Source organism: Arvicola amphibius, chromosome 9 (assembly GCF_903992535.2).
Source record: "Arvicola amphibius chromosome 9, mArvAmp1.2, whole genome shotgun sequence".
In the NCBI taxonomy this organism is placed as follows: Eukaryota; Metazoa; Chordata; class Mammalia; order Rodentia; family Cricetidae; genus Arvicola; species Arvicola amphibius.
In genome coordinates, this window is record NC_052055.2 from 102,496,042 (window position 1) to 102,517,545 (window position 21,504).

Below are 21,504 nucleotides of genomic sequence, written 5' to 3' on the forward strand. Positions count from 1 at the left end.
CCCAGGTAGCCTCTGGGACCTAGCCTGGAAGAAGTCCATCTTCTGACCATCCTTAGCATCTGTTGGGCAGATACTGAGCAATGCATGTCTCTATCCATAGAGCTCTGGATAGACTGTGAGACATGATGGTCTGCTCATCAAACCCATTTTGGTCATGGCCTATGCATCTTGCATCCTGTAGATCCTACAACATTCAGACCCACCAGCGGGACTGCCAGTCAGGGTTTGGGTTGGCTGTCACACTCATCACCATGTGACCACCACTGTGGGGACAGCCCAAGACTGCCTACAGTTCTTTAGCACCTGTGACAAGAGGCCTGACCTCTCCTCCTGCGTTCAGATTTGCTCACTTTGGACAGAAAGTTGGCTTAGCCAGTAGGAGTGCTTGTCACTAAGGTTGATGGCCTGAGTTCAAGTCTTGGAACCTATATTGTGGAAGGAGAGAACTGACTCCCCATTGTTGACCTCTGATTTATAGATGTAGGCCAGTGCACCCCATTCCCACCAAATAAATAAATAGTCAAATAATTTGTTTCGTGAATAACATTTTTCTGCCACAAACCCAAAGTCACCTTGAACCCAGACATCAATGCTAACACACCCAAGAATGCAGCAGGATAGTGGCTCAGACAGTTGCCTGGTTTGTTACAAAGAATAGTTTGTTCCTGATTCTGGATACTATGTTGTAGCCTGTGACTCCTCTTCCAGCCTATGTGCTTGAGCTCTTAAGCCTGGGTCACATGTTCTTCCTTGGTACCAGCGTTCTCTGGCCAGACCTGAGTCCCTTGGGGTTCTGAGGGTAGCAAGAGAGACGGTGCGGAGCAGCCATGCAGAAGTGAGGCTTGTGCCCCACTCACTGAGGGCTGAGCCTGGTTACAGGTGGAGCCTAACAGAGACAGGAGGGTGGCCTGATGGCCCTGGAAAGTTTCTGGGCTGCCTGTCCTTGTTAGTCCTCTCGGTGTGTCACCCGGCCCTGAAAGAGCAGAACCTTGAGTGGAGGCAAATCCTTACTATCAGAGACATGGTCACCTCTGTGGAGAATAATGATAGAGCAGAAGAGCACCTGGATGCCCGCTGTGCCCCTAGCCTCAGGGCTTACCACTGTCTATGCTAGGTGGGGAGGTTACTAAAGGCAGGTTGAGATCCAACACCCACACATCATGCATTAGTTAAATTGTCCTTGTCAACTTGGTAGGATTTACTGAATAAACAGGAGAAAGTGAGCTGAGTGCCCGCATTCATCTTTCTGCTTCCTGGCCTCAGACACCACGTGGCTTAGTTGCCTCCCTCTTGTAGCCAGTCTGCTGGGCCCTCAAACTGTGAGCCGAAATAACCCTTCTTCTTTCAGTTGTTTATGTCTGGATTTTGTCAAAGGCAGAAAACCAGTATGACATCCTGGCAGACACGGCAGGCAGGCAGGCTTGTAGCCTGCTGAGACCCTCGGGGTGAGGGTGGCCTTGATGACTCCCTGACATCTGGGAGGGTCAGGGCTCTCTGCAACAGAGAGTTGCAGCTTGGGGAACAGTGAGGGTGGCCGGGGTCATCATGGCAGGCTTAGGGCCAAGTCCTGTGCATGCTCCTTCTTCCTCTGCTGGGATCACAACCTCTGGGACAGACGTGGGGTTAGCTGTTTTCCCTTGTTCTGAAGCCCTCAGGCAGTAAGGTGGGGGCCTGAGACTCCCTCTGGCTGGCCAGTCAGTGGCAAGCAGGCCAAGGGCATTCTGGGCTTCAGTGCAAGAGGAGTTGGTCTCTACCCTATGGCTGTCCCTCATCTTCCTGAACCTGTCTAAGAACTGCTGATTGAGTTGGCTAAGGCTCATCCAGAGCAGGACTCCCAGCTGGTAACCTGTCAGAATGAGCTTGTGCCTTAGGGCTAATTTGTTACTACAGCAGAGTTGGACAGATACAGTATTATTCTTTCTTCCTAAACACATGAGCAGGGGAGGCTCTGATAGGATCATTAACGCCCCCTAGGCTACAGAGCTAGTCAATGGGGGCTTACCCTCAGGTCCATTGGGCAAAAAGCCCATGCTGCCTCCAAAATCAAGTGTAAGCATCCTGCCTGAGTCCCAGCTCTCTTGCTTCTACCCCAGCCCAAACCTTGCATTGCCTATGTGGGTCACAACCTGCTCTGCGGTCTGTTTGCAAGTTCTTGCCCCTGGGTCTCTATGGGGCACGAGTGTTCCTGCATGCTTTGGCTCAGTTTAAGACCTCTCTCCTCAGAGAGCCTTCCTGATCCTCTAGCCCAGGGACCCCTCTCCAGCTGATCACTCATGGCCTATGATCCCTGGGCCTTGGATGCTACACAGGTACGGGTGTTTCTTGTTCCTTAGGTATCACTTTTTCCCAGAAACCTAGAAAGGACTTTATTCTGAGGCTCTCATGCATAGTACGTGTGCATGCACGTGTGTGTGTGTGTGTGTTGTGGGAGTGCACTGTAGACACTTCTGACATTCCAGGGGGTACTGGATGAAACACTAGAATATGAGAAAATGCTAGAACTGCTTTTCAGCATCCTTAAGCAATAGGAGTTGGCAAGATGAGGGTGCCAGGTCCCCATGTGAGAAATGGGTAACTATTACACTAAAAGAAGGAGTCAGCCTGCTTGTTGATATATATGGGGGAGAGGCAAGGTCTCAAGTAGCCCAGGCTGGCCTTGGATTCACTGTATAGTCAAGTATGACCGCTGAACTTTTGATCTACCTTCTTTTACTTCCTGACACCTAGGCTTATGGGCATGTATGACCACACCCAGATTATGTGGTACTAGTCACTGAACCTGGGGACTGGTGTGTGCTCGGTGAGTATTACACCAGCTAGGCCACATCTCTAAGCTGTCTCCGCTTTTAGAAACACTTACACTTTCGTTGCAGCTATTTAAAATAGCCATACTCCAGGCCACTTGGAACTGGGACCCTTTATACTTGTTCCCAGTAATCAGAAGAGGCTCAATATGTGTTTTGCTTATCTCCGATTGGTTAGGATGAATGACTCAGCAGGAGATGGAAGTGGGACACACACACACACACACACACACACACGGAGCTAGATACCCATATAGCTTGGTCCTGGTGAGTGTGTCTAGCTGGGAACAGCCAACAGGAGCTGGTGAGATGAGGGTAGCAGGCCCCGTGGGAAAGGGCTAACTATTACACTAAAAGCAGGAATCAATTTTTATACAGCCTCTCAACCCTAGGTGCAAACATCCCAGGCAGGGACACAAGGCGACAGAGTGTGTGACACACACTTCAGGTTGATGTATGTTTAGAAAAATAGCTATTTTAATGTATGCATTATAACATCCATTTTGAATCAGTCTAGTGGCTAAGGATACATACACCCTGTGTATGTGTGTGTATGTGCATGCGTGCATGCATGTGTGTATGTAGTCACACATTGAAAGTGTGAGCACGGATGTTCTCCCAGGGCTTAGATGACAGCCTATAACAGCATAGAGACTACCACACAGCAGGGGAGGGCGCACAGTAATGACTGTTTCTATTTCTCCGCTGAGGACCCAAAATCCCAGAGACTCCTGATACCCATCCTAGTGCTGCACAAAGCAGTCAGAGTGGCGAATGCAGATGAGCCACGTGTTCCAGCAACTCACCTCGTCCTTGTCCACCACCTGGATGAAGAGAGGGAGGGCAAAGCCGACCTGTGCCAGCTCAGTAATGGCCACACTGTACTCAGAGCTGTTGAACTCTGGGGCGTTATCATTGATGTCAATCACCAGGATGTTGAAGGTTGTGGTGACTGTGGCATCTGACGGGGTTCGGTCATCATTCAGCTCAGTGCCCTGCAGACACAGGAAGGCATCACAAAAACAGCTGTTACCCATTCAGGATGTGCTCGGCACTAGATCACGTATATTGGTGTGAATTAGCCCATTAAATCCCCACCACGGTCCTAGGAAGACAGTTCCATCTTCTGCATTCCATGTTACAGGTAAGGGCATCGAGGCTCAGAGAGGTGAGGGCATTAGTGTCAGGGAGAGTGGCCTGAGTAGATCTCAAACTCAGGCAATGGGGTTCTAGAACTGTCTAGGAGGTGGCCAGGAGGATCGGACAGATTTCACAGTGACCGAGGGGAGCAGGGAGAGACCACTCAGCTCGGCAGATGTTATAATCAGGGCTTCTGCTTTGTAATACCCACAGATCGAGACTGACGGACTGTGGTCCTAACATCACCTGCTCTGAGTTCTGAGTGAGATGCAGGAAGGATCTAGATGTCTGGAGGTCCAGAGCCCCAGGTCTCAAAGCACCATTTCCTAGTTCTGATCCCAGACACTGCTCCAGACACTCTAAGGGAGAGCTGGGTAGTGTCTGCCACCACCCCCGGAGATAAAAGTGTCCAGGCCAACTGGCACGTTCAGCTAACATTTTGTTAAAGGTGTGAACCCTGAACTCTGGGGCCCAAGTGAGGTGGAGGTGGAACTGGGTGAAGGGGTGGGCTCTCTTCCTCTTTCTCTTCCCTTGGCCTCCTTGGGATGAAGCAAAATATGAAGAAGGCCAGGGATCGGGGTGTATGTGTAGCTAGGAGTATGTGAGGGACACTGTTTACATGTCCCCCTGGCAGACTCATCCCTGCACCCAGGAGAGGGGAAAGAGCTGGTGAACCACCAGAGCCAAGAGGCCCATAGCTGCCTCAGGACTTCTCAAGGCCAAGGGGGTCCAGGCAAGGCCAGCCTGTGCCCATCCCTTCCATGCAGATCTTTCTCAGGGCCTCTTGCCTATCTTAGTCCCTTCTGCCACTGCTATCTGCCTGGGGCTTGGCAGCCCTTGTACCCTCCCCACCAGGATGCACTCCCTAAATAGCCTTCCCAGGGAACGGCTCAGCAAGCCATTGATTTCAATTAAAACTGGCCATGAGTGGCAGGTAGCAGCAAGGGACAACAATGCTGGCACCTCTTTCTCCACTTCCAGGTAGAGACCCCAAGCTCCTAGCCCTTCTTCTACAGCCTGCTGTTTGCTAAGCTGGGGTAGCATCACCCCTAGAAGGGATATAGATGTTCCAGCTGGTGCAGACATTGTAGCGTGTGTGAAGTGCCAGGCAGCCAGGCATTTACAACCCCAGTCCCCTTTGGACTGTTCTCCAGTCCCCTCCCGACTGTCCTCTGAACTGCCAGGGATGGCCTCAGGCTCCACAGTGGTCTAGAAGGTGTGGTATCCGCCCAGGGTTCTCACCTTCACTGTCAGGATGAAGCCATGACTGTACAGGGGGTTCTCCCGATCCAGCAGGCCATTCAGGGTAAGAGCCCCACTGATGTAGTCCAGAGCAAAAATGCTGTTGGTATTTCCTGCAAGACAGAATCCCAGAGCCATGAGAGGCCGGCAGAGAGGTGTAGAGCCAAGGCATACACTCCTCTGCAGGGGGTCAAATTTAGTAGACTCCGGCAAGGGTAGACAGCCTTGAATCAGAAACAGATTACAGTACCCTCCCGGGGCTCCATCTTGCCTTCTCTGACCCAGTCAAAAAGCCTCCTTTCGGTGCTGGCAAATATAACAACTGAATATTATTTTTCTTTTTAAAAAATGTTTTTGAGGCAGGGTCTCAGGTGTCCTAGGTTGACCTTGAATTCCCTATGTAGCCAAAGATGGCCTTGATTTCTGCTTCCACATCTGGAGCGCCGGAATACAGGGTGTGCCGCAACTGGTACATGCAGTGCTGGGGACCAAAGACAGGATTCACGCATGCTAGGCAAGCACTCTGACTGGGCCATGTCAGGCCTCGTTTTCCTTTAGAACAGAGCCTTCCAAAGAGGGCAGAATCCAGGCATGAGACGATAGACATGCTGGGTTCTTTTGTGGTCATTTTTCATGTAAAATTATTATTTTATTATTATCATCATCATTATCATCATCATCACCATTCAATCTGTAGGTATAGTCATACATATCATGGTGTGCATGTGGAGGTCAGGGGACAAGTTCGTGAAGTCGGTTCTTTCTGCCTTTACGTGGGTTCTGGGGACCGAACTCAGCTAGTCGGGCTCGTCAGGCAAGAGCCTTTGCCCGTTGAGCCATCTCACTGCCCCAGTTTGTGCTCATTCTATGGTTCTATTCTAGTCTATTCTGGTCTGTTCATTCTATCCTGCCTTCTTATGGCAACGGTACGAGGGCTTACTTTTTTTGTTGTTAAATGATGAATATGTTAAAACATAATTCAATTTTAAGAAATATTCTAAGTACTTACTAAATTGGAGACACTTATTTAAACTACTCACAGAAATTATACATGAACAACTCTGGCCTCCTGCCGAGGCCCCGAAGCCTCTATCCCTCCCCTGCCAACTGGGCTTCCTACTTCTGTGCTTCTGCGCTTTAAACCACCCTCCCTTCTCCACCACATACCTCGGCTTCCTTGGGCTCTGCACATGCTCCTTCCTGCTCTGGTCTCATTCCCTGGCTTCTTCTTTGCCCTTCATCTCCCATCCTTCCTACCCAGCCGTCCTCCCTGCCCTTTCTCCTCCAGCAGGGATATGCTGATGGTCCAGCCTGCTCTCTCTGCCCCACAGGCTATGGTCCCTCTCTTGGCTTCTCTGTGTGCCTCTCCTTTGCCTGCCCAGGCTATGAACTTCCAGGAGATGAAGACTTTCCACAATTGTCCACTATGATAGCACACGTTGGCACATTCTTGTAGCAGGTTCTGTATGGGTGTCTAAGGCCACCCGGGACAGCCTTGGGGGACTGCTGTCCACTCCTTATGCCCCTGCAGCCAGGGTGTGGTCTTCATTAACCAGTTGGTCTATTTATTCACAGACCTGCTGTATCCACTCTCAGTTCTGCAGTCCCTAGGACAGGCCATCCTGTGGACAGGCCTGAGCTTGGCTTTGTGGGCTCAGCTGTCTACAAGCCAGGGATTCAGGCTGAATGAAGCTGCAGCCTAGGGGGATCATGTATCACTCTTCCCCAAACCAGGCCCCTGAGGGCATAGCAGGTCACACTGTTCGCAGAAGAGAATGCTGAAGCGGGAAAGCAGCCAGCTCGGAAGAGGAGCATCAATGCCCCCTGTGCGGTCCTGGACCACTTACCTAACCCCTCGGTGCCTCAATTTCCTTCTATAAACAAGGATAATACCAGCATCTACATTGTGAGGATGAAATAAAGAGATGTGTTGCCTTGGGATGCTGTTGTGAGCTGGGCATGGGGTACGGGAAGGACCAGGGTGAGCATTGGCCGTCCCTGACTCTGATTGAGGGAAACAAGTAATACCTAAGCTTTCAATACACATGGAGTCCAAAGTGACCGTGGACGTGGTGGCACTTCCCTGTGCTTTCCCATACCCACTCCAAGGAACCAAGAATGGAAAGGCTTAGGTGAGATCGCGTCTCCTTCTAACTTTAAGGTTGCGGGACTGGGGTTGTTCCCAGCCTGCTCATGCAGACAGCCAGGAGTCCCTCCAGTTCTGTCAGCCGCTGTAGGACTGTGGATCCCTTTGGGCTTTCTGTGGATTTGAAATCTGGACCTGGCTTCAGTTCTGCACGTGTATTCCCGCGTGCCTCTGCCGAAGGTTCCTCTGACAGAGCAGGCTGATGGGTGTGTACATGTTTGTGTAAAGAGGACTACCATATAAAGGAAACACAGACAGGGGCTATAGCAGAGGAGTTTGCTACAGGAAATGAGGAACTATGTGCTCCCATTCATTCATTCATTCATTTATTCATTCATTCATAGACCCTCAAGTTCTCACTAATTCTTTCATTCATCCACTCAAAGGACTACATGCTCATTCATTCATTCACCCATTCATAGTACTGTATGCCCTCACTCATTTTTTTCATAGGATTGTATGCACTCATTCATTCTTTCTTGGCTTGCTTCTGCTTTGTGTTAGGGGCCCGGTCCTGGGAGGAGCAGTCTTAACCAGGTCCTCCTAGCACAGCTGACCAGACAGGACTGGGGTGGGATGAAGCCTGGGTTACGGGGTTCTTGGAGGGGGCTGGCCCTCCCCTGTTCCTGCACAACTCACATAGCCTCTGGCATCCCTAGGCCCCCATGGCCAGCATCCCATCATTCCAGATTTTCATATCCATTTATTCTTTCCAATAAAGGAGCCTGTGAAATGTTTAACTAAATGTGATCCAATTTTGATCTTTGTGAGATTTCACCATAAATCATTCAGAAACCAAGAAGGCCCCTCGCTGAACAACTTGCTTAAGGTTTAGGTTGGGGAAATAGGGCTACTGAATCCAGTACATTCAAATGAATCCCCTCATCCAGTACCTACCCCTCTCTGTTCTTGGTCACACTACCTTCTGAATCTAAGACACACCTCTCCCAACCTCAGCACCTTCCCCACAAGTTTATTGACAAATACTGCTAACTGGGTACACCCAAATAAACTTGGGAGACCTTCCCCAATACACACTCGCAAACACACACACACACACACACACACACACACACAAACACCCCCACCCCACACACACACACTTTTTATAGCTCTGTGCAATTATCTTCCAAGATCCCAGGACCAGCAGGCAAACCCAGCTACATCCAGCGAGCTGCCAAGGCCACCTGAGTGAGGCGCTCACTTGGCTGCTGCCATCGTCACCATGGCAACGGCAGCATTTGCTAGGATGCTATGGGGCTTGGGCACTGACTTGAAGTGAGCCCTGTGGAGGAAAGGTCAAGGGCATGCTCATTAATTAGCTCATTCAGGTAGCCCCTTCAAGTCCATACTTGAGCCCTGACAATGGGTGAGGTACAGGATCATTGGCAAGGAGTTCTGCCTTCCGTCTACAACAAGGACTGTCCTTCATGGTACCATCACACTGTTGACAGGAGGAGCTCTCAAGGGGCTTGGGCTCTAGAGGAAAAGTGGTAGAATAGAGGAGGTTGCCATCATGCACTCCGGGGACTTACCATACTGGCTTAACTCAGTTCCAACAATAGCTGTGGGACCTTAGTCACGTTTCATAGCAGATAAGTATCTCTATTTCCTAGGTTGCAAAATGGAGAGAATAGTGGTCCTGCCGAGGGACCAGCTACTGAGGGTTGCTATGGGGTATGATAAATTAAGACACTGCCCAGACTACTGGAAGCATCCACAAATGCCAGCTGTCCATATGGCACTACGATGGCTGTTGTGATTCCTGTTCAGTACTGGGCACCATCCAGTAGGGCCCTTTGCCTATCCCTGTTTGCCCAATGGGGACACACTCTTGATGGCAAATTTCACATCCAAGGCATGTGTTGACAGGTTGGTTGCCATGAGGAAGAGGCTTTGACCAGATCCCCCAGATCCACAGGGCATCACATCCCAGCTCTAGCCTCTGTCCCTGCTATCACTTGCTTCCAGGGACTATGAGCTCAGCACGTGTGTGTGCACGCACATGCACGCACATGCATATGCGCGGGCGTGCGTGCGCGTACACACACAAACACACACACACACATCCCTTTTTATCCAAGTTCCACGGGGTCTAGAGGACTCAGGTCACCCATTCAGTCCCACTGCTGAACAGGAAGGAAACTGTCTCCCTTGTCAACATGTCCCAAGTGAGGGGTACCCCTGGCATGGGTGAGGCTCTGGGATAAGAGAAGGGTTAAACCCTGAGGAATCTGGATTCTAGTGACTGTCAATCTAAATATCACAAGAGAAGAATGTATCACTGTGGGTCCCTCTGGCTTTTGAGGGGATAGCCACCCCTTTAGGAGCTTTGGAAATCTGAGAAGACATGACTCACCTCTCCACACAGAGGAAAAAGTTGGGGCCGGGAGACACAGACTTTGGTCTCCAATGTGTTAAACAGTGACAGTGGCTCAAAGAACATGTGCCCTTCACCAGGCATGGAGCTGGCCTCACTGCTATTTCCTATCCTTCACTGCCACCACCCCTGCCACCCTATGAAGAGACACCCCACTGTTTGTGAGAGGAAGAAAGCTCTGGTATGAAATACCTTGCTCCATGTACCTAACCAGCCCAGCTCATGTATGTGACTCTTCTCACATGAGCCTGACACAGACAGTACCCGCCTTGTGCCCAGCCACGTGTGAGGGGACAAAGACAAAGACAAAGCAAAAGAGGTCATCATCATTCAGAGTGAGGGGTCTCTGACGTCATTCTGGAGTCCCGGGAGGCAAAGGACCAGAATGATCATTTTCAAAGGGTGATATACAAATGTCCAATGGGCCCACGGAAAAATACCGAGCACCTCTGGCCAGCCAGGGAATCTGAGCCCGGCCACAGCCAGCTGCTCCCTCACTCTAGTTAGAATGGTCACACAATACCAAGTGGTGACGAGGAAGTGGAGAGAAAGGGAACTCACACACACTGCTGGGGGCACAGACCAGTACAGTCATTATGGAAAACAGCGTGAAGGGCCCTTTACAAGCTAAAACTAGAACCGCCATAGGACCTAGCAGGCTACTGCGTACACCTGAAAGAGATGGGATTAGTTTGTCCATGAGAAGACCTGTACATAGCTAAAGCAGCACTGCCCACAACAGCTGTGATGTGGGATCAATCTGTGTCCTTTGCTGATGAGCAGACAAAGAAGACTGCATAGACAATTGAATACTATACAGCCATAAGAAGATAAAATTCTACTGGGGAGGGGTGGCTGTATTAAGTAAACTAAGTTAGGCATAGGAAGCCACACACAGCATGATCCCAGTCAAATATGGGACCTAGAAAAGTCGGTCTCCAAGTCAAACGTAGAACAGGAATTACCAGAGAGGAGAAGGCTGTGGGGAGGGAAGACAGCAAGAGGCTGGCTAAGGATACAAAGTTAATGTGTTGGGAAGGATACTATGGTGTCCTATTGCCCAACAGGGTGACTATGGTTTAACAAAAATGCAGCTGTGCATTTCAAAAGAGCCAGAGGAGGGAATGTTGAGTATTTCTACCATGAAGGAACGGTAAGTGCTCAGGGTGATATATATGTTAATTTCCCCTGATTTGATGATGATTATCAACAGGGTTTATGTGTTGCAAAGCATCACACTGTATACCAAAAATATGTGTAATTGCTGTCAGTTAAAAAATAAAGAAAATCTTAGATTAAATTAAAAAAAAAAAAAGAACTTACTTCCTTGAAAGTTCTATCTTAAATCCAGCCATAGTAGGGCTGGAGGGCCAAGGCTGGCCTTAGAGGGTTGCTAGTACCACGGTGGTGTGACAGACATTGAGTATTGGAGACTTATGGACTGGCAGGGATGGCGTCTGTGGACCTACTGGGGACATGCAGTGATACTAAAAAGACGCCAGTGACGGTTGGAAGACTTAGGTAGACAGCCAGCCTCCAGTGCCAGGTGCCCTGAGGCAAGAAGGGGGTGCCCCTGCGAAAGATACCAGCGGATATGCAGAGGGACTCTTTAAGCTGAGGATCCATCAAAGTCACCCATAGGGAGGGTCTTTGGCAGGGAAGGAGGGATCCTGAGAGCCAGGTGTGAAAGGCAGGCAAGAGGTGGAGTGTCCACTAGAGGGAACAGTGGAGCGGAGCAGGGACCTTGGTGGGATTGCAGAAGGGAGGTAGGGAGGAGGAAAAGAGAGGGGGTAAAAGGCACAGAAGAAGGCAAGCAACTCATTTGGGGTAAGCCTCCTCGGCCCAGGGGAGTACCCTCACCCCCCTCTTCCCATTCGTCACAGGCTGGTGACTTCCTTTTCACTCCACACCTGCCTGTCCATGCCAAATCTCATCAGCCCCTCGCTGTCCCTCATCTCGTCTACAGCATCTTGACCCACACTGCCAGGTCCTGGTAGAAAGCAGTTTCGTGAGCAGTTGATGGAGCGTGTAGGAACACAGGCCAATGACTCCGAATTGCCTTGTCTGCTCTGCTGGGCTAACAGCCCTGCGCCAGCTCTCTCAACTCATGCCCTCTGCTCTGAATAAAAGGAAAGGCTAGGGTCCCACCCTGCCTCCGTCCCTCTCATGGCCTGCCATGGAAGCTGAACTGCACCTCCTAACCAGAGCCCAGACAGTCTGGCTGGCCTGCTCGGAATTGTCCAGGCACTTTCCTGGGCCGGGGTGTTTCATCTCTTGGGGTCCCCAGAGAGGTACTCGGTACACATTTGCTAGCTGGCCTGATGTAGTCTTCCTCCCGCAGCAGTGATCAGAGAAAGGGGTGATCAAAGCTCAGAAAGTGGGGTATCCCTGGCATCTAGCCCTGGGCTGAGCCTTGGGGCAGGAAAAAAAAGTTGTTACATGTGGTTCACTTGTAACCATCAACAGGACTAAAAATAATCAAGGGCCAAAGGCATGGCTGTTACTCATGAGGTGAAAGGGTTTGGGGGTGTCTCCTAAGGGTCTCGTTCATGCTCTGTTCTGTCAGGTATAGCCACCAAGCAGCCATGTGAGTGACCATAGCCCCTTAGCCCCTGAGCCTGAGCCGCTGGGCCCCAGGCAGCCTTGGCCTGCAGGCCCATTGCTGCTCACTGGAGCCCTGTCATTCTGGCTGCTATAGAATTTTATCACCGTATAATGAAAACTGCAGGTCCTTCTGAGACACGGGCTTTGGGCAAGATAGCTTATGAATTAAAAATTGCTATTCATCTGCCTGCTGACAAAAGGGGCTGTAGTCCTGGGTGGCACATGGGTCAGGTGGCATTCAACAGTTCCGAGACTAGCATATGGCAACCAGGGGCATGGGCTATCCCTGCCGTCAGCTGGGAGGGGACCAACTGATATCTTGCTGCCCCTCCCAAGGGTCCTGGGGTGGGAGTGGGAGAGGCCTCGTTTCCCGAGCCTTCCTTGAAGCTACCTGGGATAGGATCCTGATCTCAGCAGGTCTTGCAGCAGGGAGGGGGATGTTGGCTTATGTGTATTTATGTCCCAGCTCAAATGTCACTTCACAGCGTAGTGGCCATCACCCCCCCTCCCATAGCCCATCGCTATTCTGTCTTCTTCCTATTGCTTCCGAAATGCTTCTTTATTGATCTCTCTTTTTCCCTTCTCTTTTTTTTCCCTTTGTGGGTTTCTTCTCACTGTTTTTCTCACAGGAAGGTAACCACTGAAGGGCAGGGACTAGTTAAAGGCTCAGGTGACATACAGTTGCTAACCAATAAATGCTTGCTTTTTTCTTGGACAGGTTTTCACTGCGTATCCCAGCTTGACTCTAAATCCGCAGTCATTCTCTATAGCACACCTGGCTCAAGAAAGGTTGTGGGATACAGGAAATGAAAATGTGATCCGAAAAAAAAAAAAAAAAAAAAAAAAGAAAATGTGATCCAACCTAGGTGTCCAGGGAGAGGGGACTGGTCAAACAAGACGCAAAATTCAGCAAGGCGCTGAAAGTGCTCGAAGAGTTGCAAGTAACTTGACACGAGGATTTAAGACGTGAGAAAAAGTCAGGCCCATCATGGTCACGCGGAACATTTTTGTTTAAAAAAAAATACATGGGCAGAAAAGGAACGACCCCCAACAGGTGTTAATATCCCTCATCGATGCTGGGTAGTGGCTGGGACCAGCTGAGCTGCCATGGGGGATGTCCCGTGATCTGTCCCCCAGACAGCTCCTTCCTCACAGGAGACAAAGTCACCAAAACACTACCAAATGCCCCTGGGGGTGGAATCCCCCTGCTTCAGAACCTTAGCTTTAGAATCACTCTAACCTTTCCTCAGTTTATCGGAATGACATTTGCTTTAAAAAGAGAGTCGTTTTGAGTCCCTTTAAAAGGCAATCGCGAGGTTCTGCCATTAGGCAGAGATACTGGCGCACATCTTCAATGCAACTAGAGCGCTGAATTTCCTACTTTGGAATGGCATATTTTTACATAATATGTAGTATGTATTGTCCCTCCAGATGAAAAGTTCCTGCTGCTTGATGGAGTGCACCTCCAGCACCCATGCTGGTGTCAGAGGAGGGTGATTCTGCAAGCTGAATTCTCCTTGTCACCGCATAGCCACTGAATTTGAGGCCGAAGGCAGGGATACTCCTGCCCTGGCCCCTACACCATCACTCAGTGAAGGGGAAGCGGTGAGGCCTCTTGCCTTCATGTGACTCCCAGGTGATGGGGAGGAAGCAGGACCTAGGCCTGCTGAGCCCCCACCTCCACCCTTGTTAGGTTTGGGGGACAGGAACTTCCTGCAGCAAGAGGTGGGGGACAGAGTTGGGTCTAGGTGAGAGGAGAGGGGAGGGAGAAAGGAAGGTGGGGAGTGGGGAGTCCTGGGAGGAGAGGAATCTGTCACCAGCAGGCAGCAGCCTTGGATGCCAGATATGTGGCAATGGGTAGCAAGAAGTGTCCCTCCAAGGCATGGAAGAAGGGAGACCTGCTAGGGACGGGGACAGGAACTGGGAACAGTGATGGAAGACCACTAGTGAAGGACAGAAAGTGCCACGGGCCCACATGTGTTTGACAAAGTTCTAAGTACTTCATGCATCCTTGTCAGTCAGGTTTTATGGACACTCCTGATGGTGGCCGGTCACCGTCCTTACTGCCCTGTCATCATCATCCCCATAATGACTGTCACACACACGGCATAGAGAGATCACATGATTTCCAGAAGTCACACTGTGAGCAAGCGGCAGAGCCGGAGTCAGGACCACCCTGAAGGCATTTTCATCCCTCTCTCAGGGTTCTGTGTTCTGCCTGGGACAGCACGTTCTGTCCCACTAGGTCCTCAGCCTTCTCCCATCAGGCCCGTGCAGCCACCCTGTCTATTGGATAAAGACTGAGGTCCATTCAGGTGAATGACACCTCAAAGACACATGCTGACTGAGGGACACATCGGGCTTAGAACCTAGTGTCTCGGATTTTAAACAGTTCTCCTGGCTGTTAGGGTGACACTTGTCTTGTGTGGGACAGTCCCTGCCAATCACGAAGAGGAGGCAGGGAGGAGAAAGGTGGGGGCTGAAGGTCCTCTGGACTCCCCCTTGCCCTCTGAGCCCAGTGGAGGCATGCAGAAAACCCCACCTCCCTCATCTGGGGTCCCATCCGGGGCCATAGGGGGAGTCATCCCCCCCCCAGAGGCTGTGAATTTTCTGCCTCAGGCCCACATAATTCTCCCACAGCGTGGTGCCCAGGACAGGTCTGGCCTTAGGGAGATTTACTGCTCAGATAAAGCCATCTTGAGTCCAGCATAAGCAGCACTGGTTTTTGATGATCTGAAAGGCCTTGCCCAGGCCTGCGAGGGGAAAGAGGGATGCGAGGATGATTGGGAGGAGGAGTGGGAGGAGGAGTGACACTTAAGAAAACAAAGAGGGCCATGAGCAGATACCCAAGATGACAAAAGCTTTAGAGGGGGACCATGTTGTCTGTCACCCCCAGAAGCCTGTCCCTAGTCCTCTGATGTCTCTCCGTGCCTGTAATGGGGATGTGGGAAAGCCAGGGTAATGGTCTTGAGGACTGAGCTTCTGAGGGAGTGTGTGTGCCAGGGACTACCCACCACACAGCGTGTGGGGGCACAGGCACTGGGCCAAGGAGGGATGGGGATCTTTCTCAGAACACCCATCATGTAGTGCAGAAGATCCCCTCTGTCCCCCAGAAGGACAGGTACAAGGACAAAAGTGACTGGCAAAAGGGTCTGGGTGTGAGTGAGCTTGGGGTCTGCATTCAGGACTGGGTATGAGCGAGCTTGGGTCTGTGTTCAGGACTGGGTATGAGCCAGCTTGGGGTCTGTGTTCAGGACTGGGTATGAGCGAGCTTGGGTCTGTGTTCAGGACTGGGTATGAGCCAGCTTGGGGTCTGCATTCAGGACTGGGTGTGAGCCAGCTTGGGGTCTGTGTTCAGGACTGGATGTGAGCCAGCTTGGGGTCTGCATTCAGGACTGGGTGTGAGCCAGCTTGGGGTCTGCATTCAAGACTGGGTGTGAGCCAGCTTGGGGTCTGTGTTCAGGACTGGATGTGAGCCAGCTTGGGGTCTGCATTCAGGACTGGGTGTGAGCCAGCTTGGGGTCTGCATTCAAGACTGGGTGTGAGCCAGCTTGGGGTCTGCATTCAGGACTGGGTATGAGCCAGCTTGGGGTCTGCATTCAGGACTGGGTATGAGCAAGCCTGGGGTCTGCGTTCAGGTCTGGGTATGAGCGAGCTTGGGTCTGTGTTCAGGTCTGGGTATGAGCGAGCTTGGGTCTGTGTTCAGGACTGGGTATGAGTGAGTTTGGGATCTGCATTCGGGTCTGGCTATGAGTGAGCCTGGGGTCTGCGTTCAGGTCTGGGTATGAGTGAACTTGGGGTGTACATTCAGGTCTGCATAAGAGTGAGCTTGGGATGCTGTTCAGGTCTTCCAATTTCTGGACTCTCAGGGACTTGGTTTTCTCTTTGAGGGAGGATGAAACCCCTATTCACAGAACTGTTTGGGGGTTCGGTGACAAAGGATCTAAGATACTTCACAAACTGTGAGGTGCTGAACCCACATCAGATGTGTGCTGGTCAAAGATGGCAGGCAGGAGCCTTGGGCAAGAGGAATCAGATAGACTTTGGTTCAGTGGGGTGGACTGGGGGGGAGGCTTGCAATGCCAGTTAGAGGGGTCACTGAGGGTTACGGGATGAAGTGGTTTGCACTGCTTACCCATCATGTAGTTCCTGTCTTATTTCCAGAGCCTGCCATATAGTCTAATGTTGGCTGCTGCCATGACCACACACATGCAGTTCCGGCATGTGGGGGTGTGGCATGTGACCACGTGATACTTACAAGGGGCAGGCGATAGCCCCTTGGAGTCTTAGTTTTCTAACTTGCCCACTAAAGCTGGTATTACACTTGTCCCCTGGGTGGCTGGGGTTCAGAGCAGGCACAGAGAAATAGCTCCCTGCTCTGCCTAGACCACCACCCCTGCCCTCCCCATTGTCTTCCCCAAGGAAGTGTGTGCCAGCCCCGCTGGCCACATAGTCCTCCCCTGAGGATCCAAGTTCTAGAGGGGAATGACTTTCAAATCTGCAGAAGGAGAATCCATCCACACACCTTGAGCTGGGTAATTTATGAATCAAATTGTGCTCCATCAGGGCCCTGCAGCCCAGAAATAGATGTGGCCAGATGAGGTTCATGGAGCTAGCCCCCGTAACAGTTATCTTCATAGATGCAGGCCATCAGCTGGCAGGGCTGATCACCAGCTAACCTTCAGAATCTCCGAGGGACGGCAGAGTCCCCTCAGCCTGAGCTACGCTTGAGGCCTGAAGGAAGGACAAAGGTCTGCCTGGGGCGCATGGGATAGCTGGTGACTCTGGGCAAGACACTATGCTTCTCTGGGCTTTAAGGCCCTCCCCTATTGTAAATGGGGCTCTTTGATGGCAGGGTTCATCCAATGAATTCATAGTCTCTCTCACGCCCCCTCCCTTCAGGCTTTCACCCAGCCCAGACTGATTTCAAAACTCCTTATGCTGCTGAAATTTGAACCCACAATCTTGGCTGCAAAGAGTATATGCCTTCCCCTACCCTACCTGGAGATTCATCTTAGAAACATGGAAAATCTGCACCAGGAAGGACACAGTTTGGGCCTGGCCTGTTCTCTGATGGGGGTGTTGGGTCTGGCCAGTGACCCAGAGCTTAACATCAAAGTGATGCTTCTGGTCCAGAATGACAGAGGAAAAAACAACACATCGAGTAAGTTCAGATCCAGGCAGCAAGAGGGAGACACCAAAGGTCTTGGCTTCTTAGGATCATGAGTCAGAATCATCAAGCATACAAGGAAAAGATTTGTCTATTGGGAAGGAATCCCTTGTCTGAAAGCAGAAAGGTCGGGGATTGCCCAAAACTCTGATGCTGGGAAGCTTGAGTGAAACCATCCATGCAGAGGTCCTAAGGTCAGCTTTAGGGGATGCTGGACAGCGGTTGCCACTGTAGGACTTATCAGAGCCTTGAGTACCTGTGAGGTGTTATGACTCACTGGACAAGGCTGTTAGGATTCAATGTCTTTCCAACAGAACAGGCCAAAAATTCCTTTAGCAAAGGCTAAGCTGCTGGTCTGGGAAGATTGTTGAGAGGCCTGAAGCTGCAAGAGGCCACTCCCACAGATCCACTCTAGAAGCATCCCTGATCACCGAAGTCAGGTGTGCCAAGCATAAGAGGCAAACGTAGATGGGAGCCTAGAGCCTATCTGTTTCAGAGTTTCCTTGGATCAGAGACGGGGAGTTACTTAGCCATAGTTGCACAGTAAGGCAGAGGCAGATCTTAGCACACATGAATGGACTTGTGTACAGCTCAGGTTGGAGGCAGAAGCCACAGGTCATACATGGATTCCAGATCAGGGATGAGTTACCTGGAAACTTTGTGGGCTATGCACAGAGACTAGAGACAAGAACAGCAATGCCCAGTTCGCCCTCTGTCTAGTTCAACCAGCATGACTATTTGATGGTCTTATTTATTTTAAAGTTGTCTTCGTGGCCTAGTATGATTAGCCCAAATGGCAGTTGATCTTTACTTGAGACAAGGTCTCGTGGAGCCCATGCTGGTCCTGAACTCCATTTGTAGTCGAGGATAACTTTGAGCTTCTGATCCTCCTGCCTCCGCCTCTCACGTGCCGCGATCACAGGCACACACCACTACACCTGTTCTATACGGTACTAGAGATCAAAGCCGGGGCTTCGTGCATGCCAGGCAAGCCCTTATCTTTGACTACTACAGATGAAGACTCAAAACACAAGCCGGCATGCCAGCATGCCACCATCCCATGTGGGTGACTCTTCTGGGACTCTGAAACATGCTCCACATTCAAGCTGGGGTTTATCTTTGGAGCTATGTAATCATTAAGGGCTTCCCTGCAGTCCCCAGAGGCCTCTGAGGATATGGACAAGAACAAAGCAGACCTTTGACCCCTGCCATGTTTCATGGCTTAAGGAACAAAAGAGCAAATAGGACCTGAAGCCAGTGTGGCACGGTCTACGCATCACCAGTGGCGCATAAGATGGCATCTCAAGATATTTAATAGCCAATGCTCCCCTGTGAACCTGGCCTGCTCCTGTGATGAGGGAGGGTCAGGGGTCCTTGGCTGGGGCTAGATGGGGTGAACAGGCAGCAGGATACCCTGTCTTAAGAGCCCTGTTCTAAATCGCCCTTGTCTTGCTTTAAGAGACGCGGCCCTAAGTCACAGTCACATGGTGTCCCCAGCCCCTGGCTCAGTGCCCCAGGCCATGAAGACACTGGGGAAATGCTTGATGAATGAGCCCAGCTAGACAGGGAGGGACAGGCGTCCCAAGATGCTCCCGTCCCTGGCAGCAGGCAACTTCTGCTGAGCAAGCGGGAACTGGGCTGTACACGGCCATCTTTCTGTTTCTGGCAGGGGTGAACCTCAGCAGTGGATAGCAGAGCATCTTCCCAAAGACTCTGGCTGCTTCAGATGGGGAGGGACATGGAGCGGAATTTAGGACCCTTCCCAACTCCAGGGCCTCCAGCTTCCTTTCTTCTCTTGGTGTGAATGGCAGGGCCTGACCTCTTGGAAGGAGGACTCTGGGAACTCTTCTGCACTGGGGGCCTAACAGCATCCTCTTCTAAGCTTTGTGGACAGACATCCCCAGAGAGAAAAGGGCTCAAAGGTCACTGCTGTGGCATCTTTGGGGTAGCTTTGTAAGCTTTAGAGTAGTGGTGGTTCTCAACCTTCCTAACTCTGCAACCCTTTAATACAGTTCCTCATGTCATGGCAACCACGAAATTATTACATTGCTACTTCATAAGTGTAATTTTGCTACTGTTATGAATTGTTATGTAAATATATGATATGCAGAATATCTGATATGAGACCCCCAAAAGGGATGCTACCCACAAGTTGAGAACCACTGCTCTAGACCTACAGTGTCCTCAGAAAATACCAAATTTGTCCCTGCCTTGTAGAGAAAGCTGTGGCAGAGCCAGGGCCCACACGACCCCAGTCCAGGCTGGGCTCTCCAACCACATCACAGACTTCTGCCTGGATGTGCTCCAGTTCTGCCAGCCCTTAACTAGACAGTGCCATCTATAACAGCTCAGTCTGGGGAAGATGGAAGATGACTTATGGCTTCAATTTCCAGGGGTTGGGGAGCGGGCCTCAGGAAGGAACCAGCTTTATCCACCATGTTTGGTCCATGTAATTGGGCTACTAAGTTGGTGAGGGTTACACGGATGTCCTCACATACCTGTAGACAGAGACATGCAGACACATAACCATAGACACACACATATACACAGACACAGAGAGACACATAGGCACACCCACAGACATACATAGAGACACAGACAGATACACACACTACCTAGAAGTCTATGTGTTATACAGAATGACCATAGCATCCCAAAGTGCCCAATAAGCCAGTAGTAGAACCCACAAACCAGAGGCAACTATATTAGTCCCTGGTGCTGTGTCCCCTCTTCCTAGGGCTTGGAGGGTCAGTTATTATCAACCCTAGCAATGCCTTCCTCTCCCCCATCTTTGGCAGAGCCCTGAGACTACATTGGGGCTCTGGGCATTCCCATTAGGACCTGCAGCTTCACTGACAGAACAGGTGAAGACTGCGAAGGGAAGAAGTAATGAAGTGCCCAGCTAGGAAGCAAAGCTGCTCCCCTGCCCTCACAGCCCATTTTCCTGCCTGTGTCTTGGGAGGTCTGGGTGTGAGGCTGGCCGGGTGCCGGTGGTAGTGCTGGTGGTGGGACAGAGAAGGGCCAGAGGAGAGGAGAAGCCCAGAGGAGAGCAGAAGCCCAGAGGAGAGCAGAAGCCCAGAGCCTGCTTCTTTCTCCACCACCCAGGCCTCTCGCTAGCCTGTGATCAATCTCCCCAGCCGAGGGGAACTCCCCTAAATGAACTCCCGTGTCCAGTGCCTGCGCTCCAGCAAGTGACTAGTTTTGCCGGGAGATGAAAGATGACTGGGCCGTGTTCCCAGGACGGAGGCGATCTCCATAAATCTGCCAGCGTTCTGGGATTACTTTGTGGGATTAATTATCTGTCCTTCAAACAAAGACCTGACCTCAGCGACCAAACGTCCCCAACCTGGGAAGAAGTTCTGTATGGCACAGAGACAAGGCTGGAGCGGGCAGGGCAAGCCTGGTTTTTCCTACTTGGTTCCTTCCTGCCCAGCATAGCCAGACAACCTGGTTCACACGGCCTTTCTTGGCCCACCCTAGGCCTTCTGTTTGCTTCGTGGGCTAACCCAGGGCCACCCTAGCCTCATCTCCTCCCCTGGAAACCCTCCCACTGCCCAGGTTCACAGTTAGTGGGCAGAATTGAGACTGGCTGGAAGCCAGCTCAGTATCTACCACTTGATCAAACAACTGACTTTGAGGGGGTTTTTGTTTTGTATTGTGTTTTTCGCTATCTGTAAAATGGGAATAATGCAGGCAAGGCCTGCATAGGCAAGATTGCCTGACATTCCAACAAGGCAGGAGGCCTGAGAAAGACGAAGAGGCTTGGGACCCTTAGAGACCTGGATTTTGTGGTCTCGTCCGCTATCATCACAGAATCTTTCTGATCTGAATCTCCTCATCTGTGGAAGGAGGCACTCTGGCACTCACGGAGGGCCTGCGAGACGACTCAGCAGGTCAAAGTGCTGGCCACATAAATCTGCTGGCCCAAGTTCAATCCCTGGGACCCACATAAAGGCAGAATGGGAGAACAGAACACACAACGTTGAGCAGACAACACAAGCTGGGTGGTCAGGGAAGG

The 21,504-nt window shown here is 51.1% G+C and overlaps 1 protein-coding gene across 4 annotated transcripts in view; it reads right to left on the bottom strand.

Annotated features, from left to right (window-relative positions):
* Positions 1–21,504, bottom strand: part of Cdh23 (cadherin related 23) — a 331,360-nt gene that overhangs the window by 167,116 nt on the left and 142,740 nt on the right. For all 4 annotated transcript variants that reach the window (XM_038342224.1, XM_038342222.1, XM_038342223.1 and 1 more), the window contains exons 9-10: positions 5,187–5,299; positions 3,611–3,799 (exon numbers count right to left, since the gene is read on the bottom strand). In XM_038342224.1, coding sequence (XP_038198152.1) covers positions 3,611–3,799; positions 5,187–5,299 — 302 coding nt within the window. The remainder of the gene's footprint in view (positions 1–3,610; positions 3,800–5,186; positions 5,300–21,504) is intronic.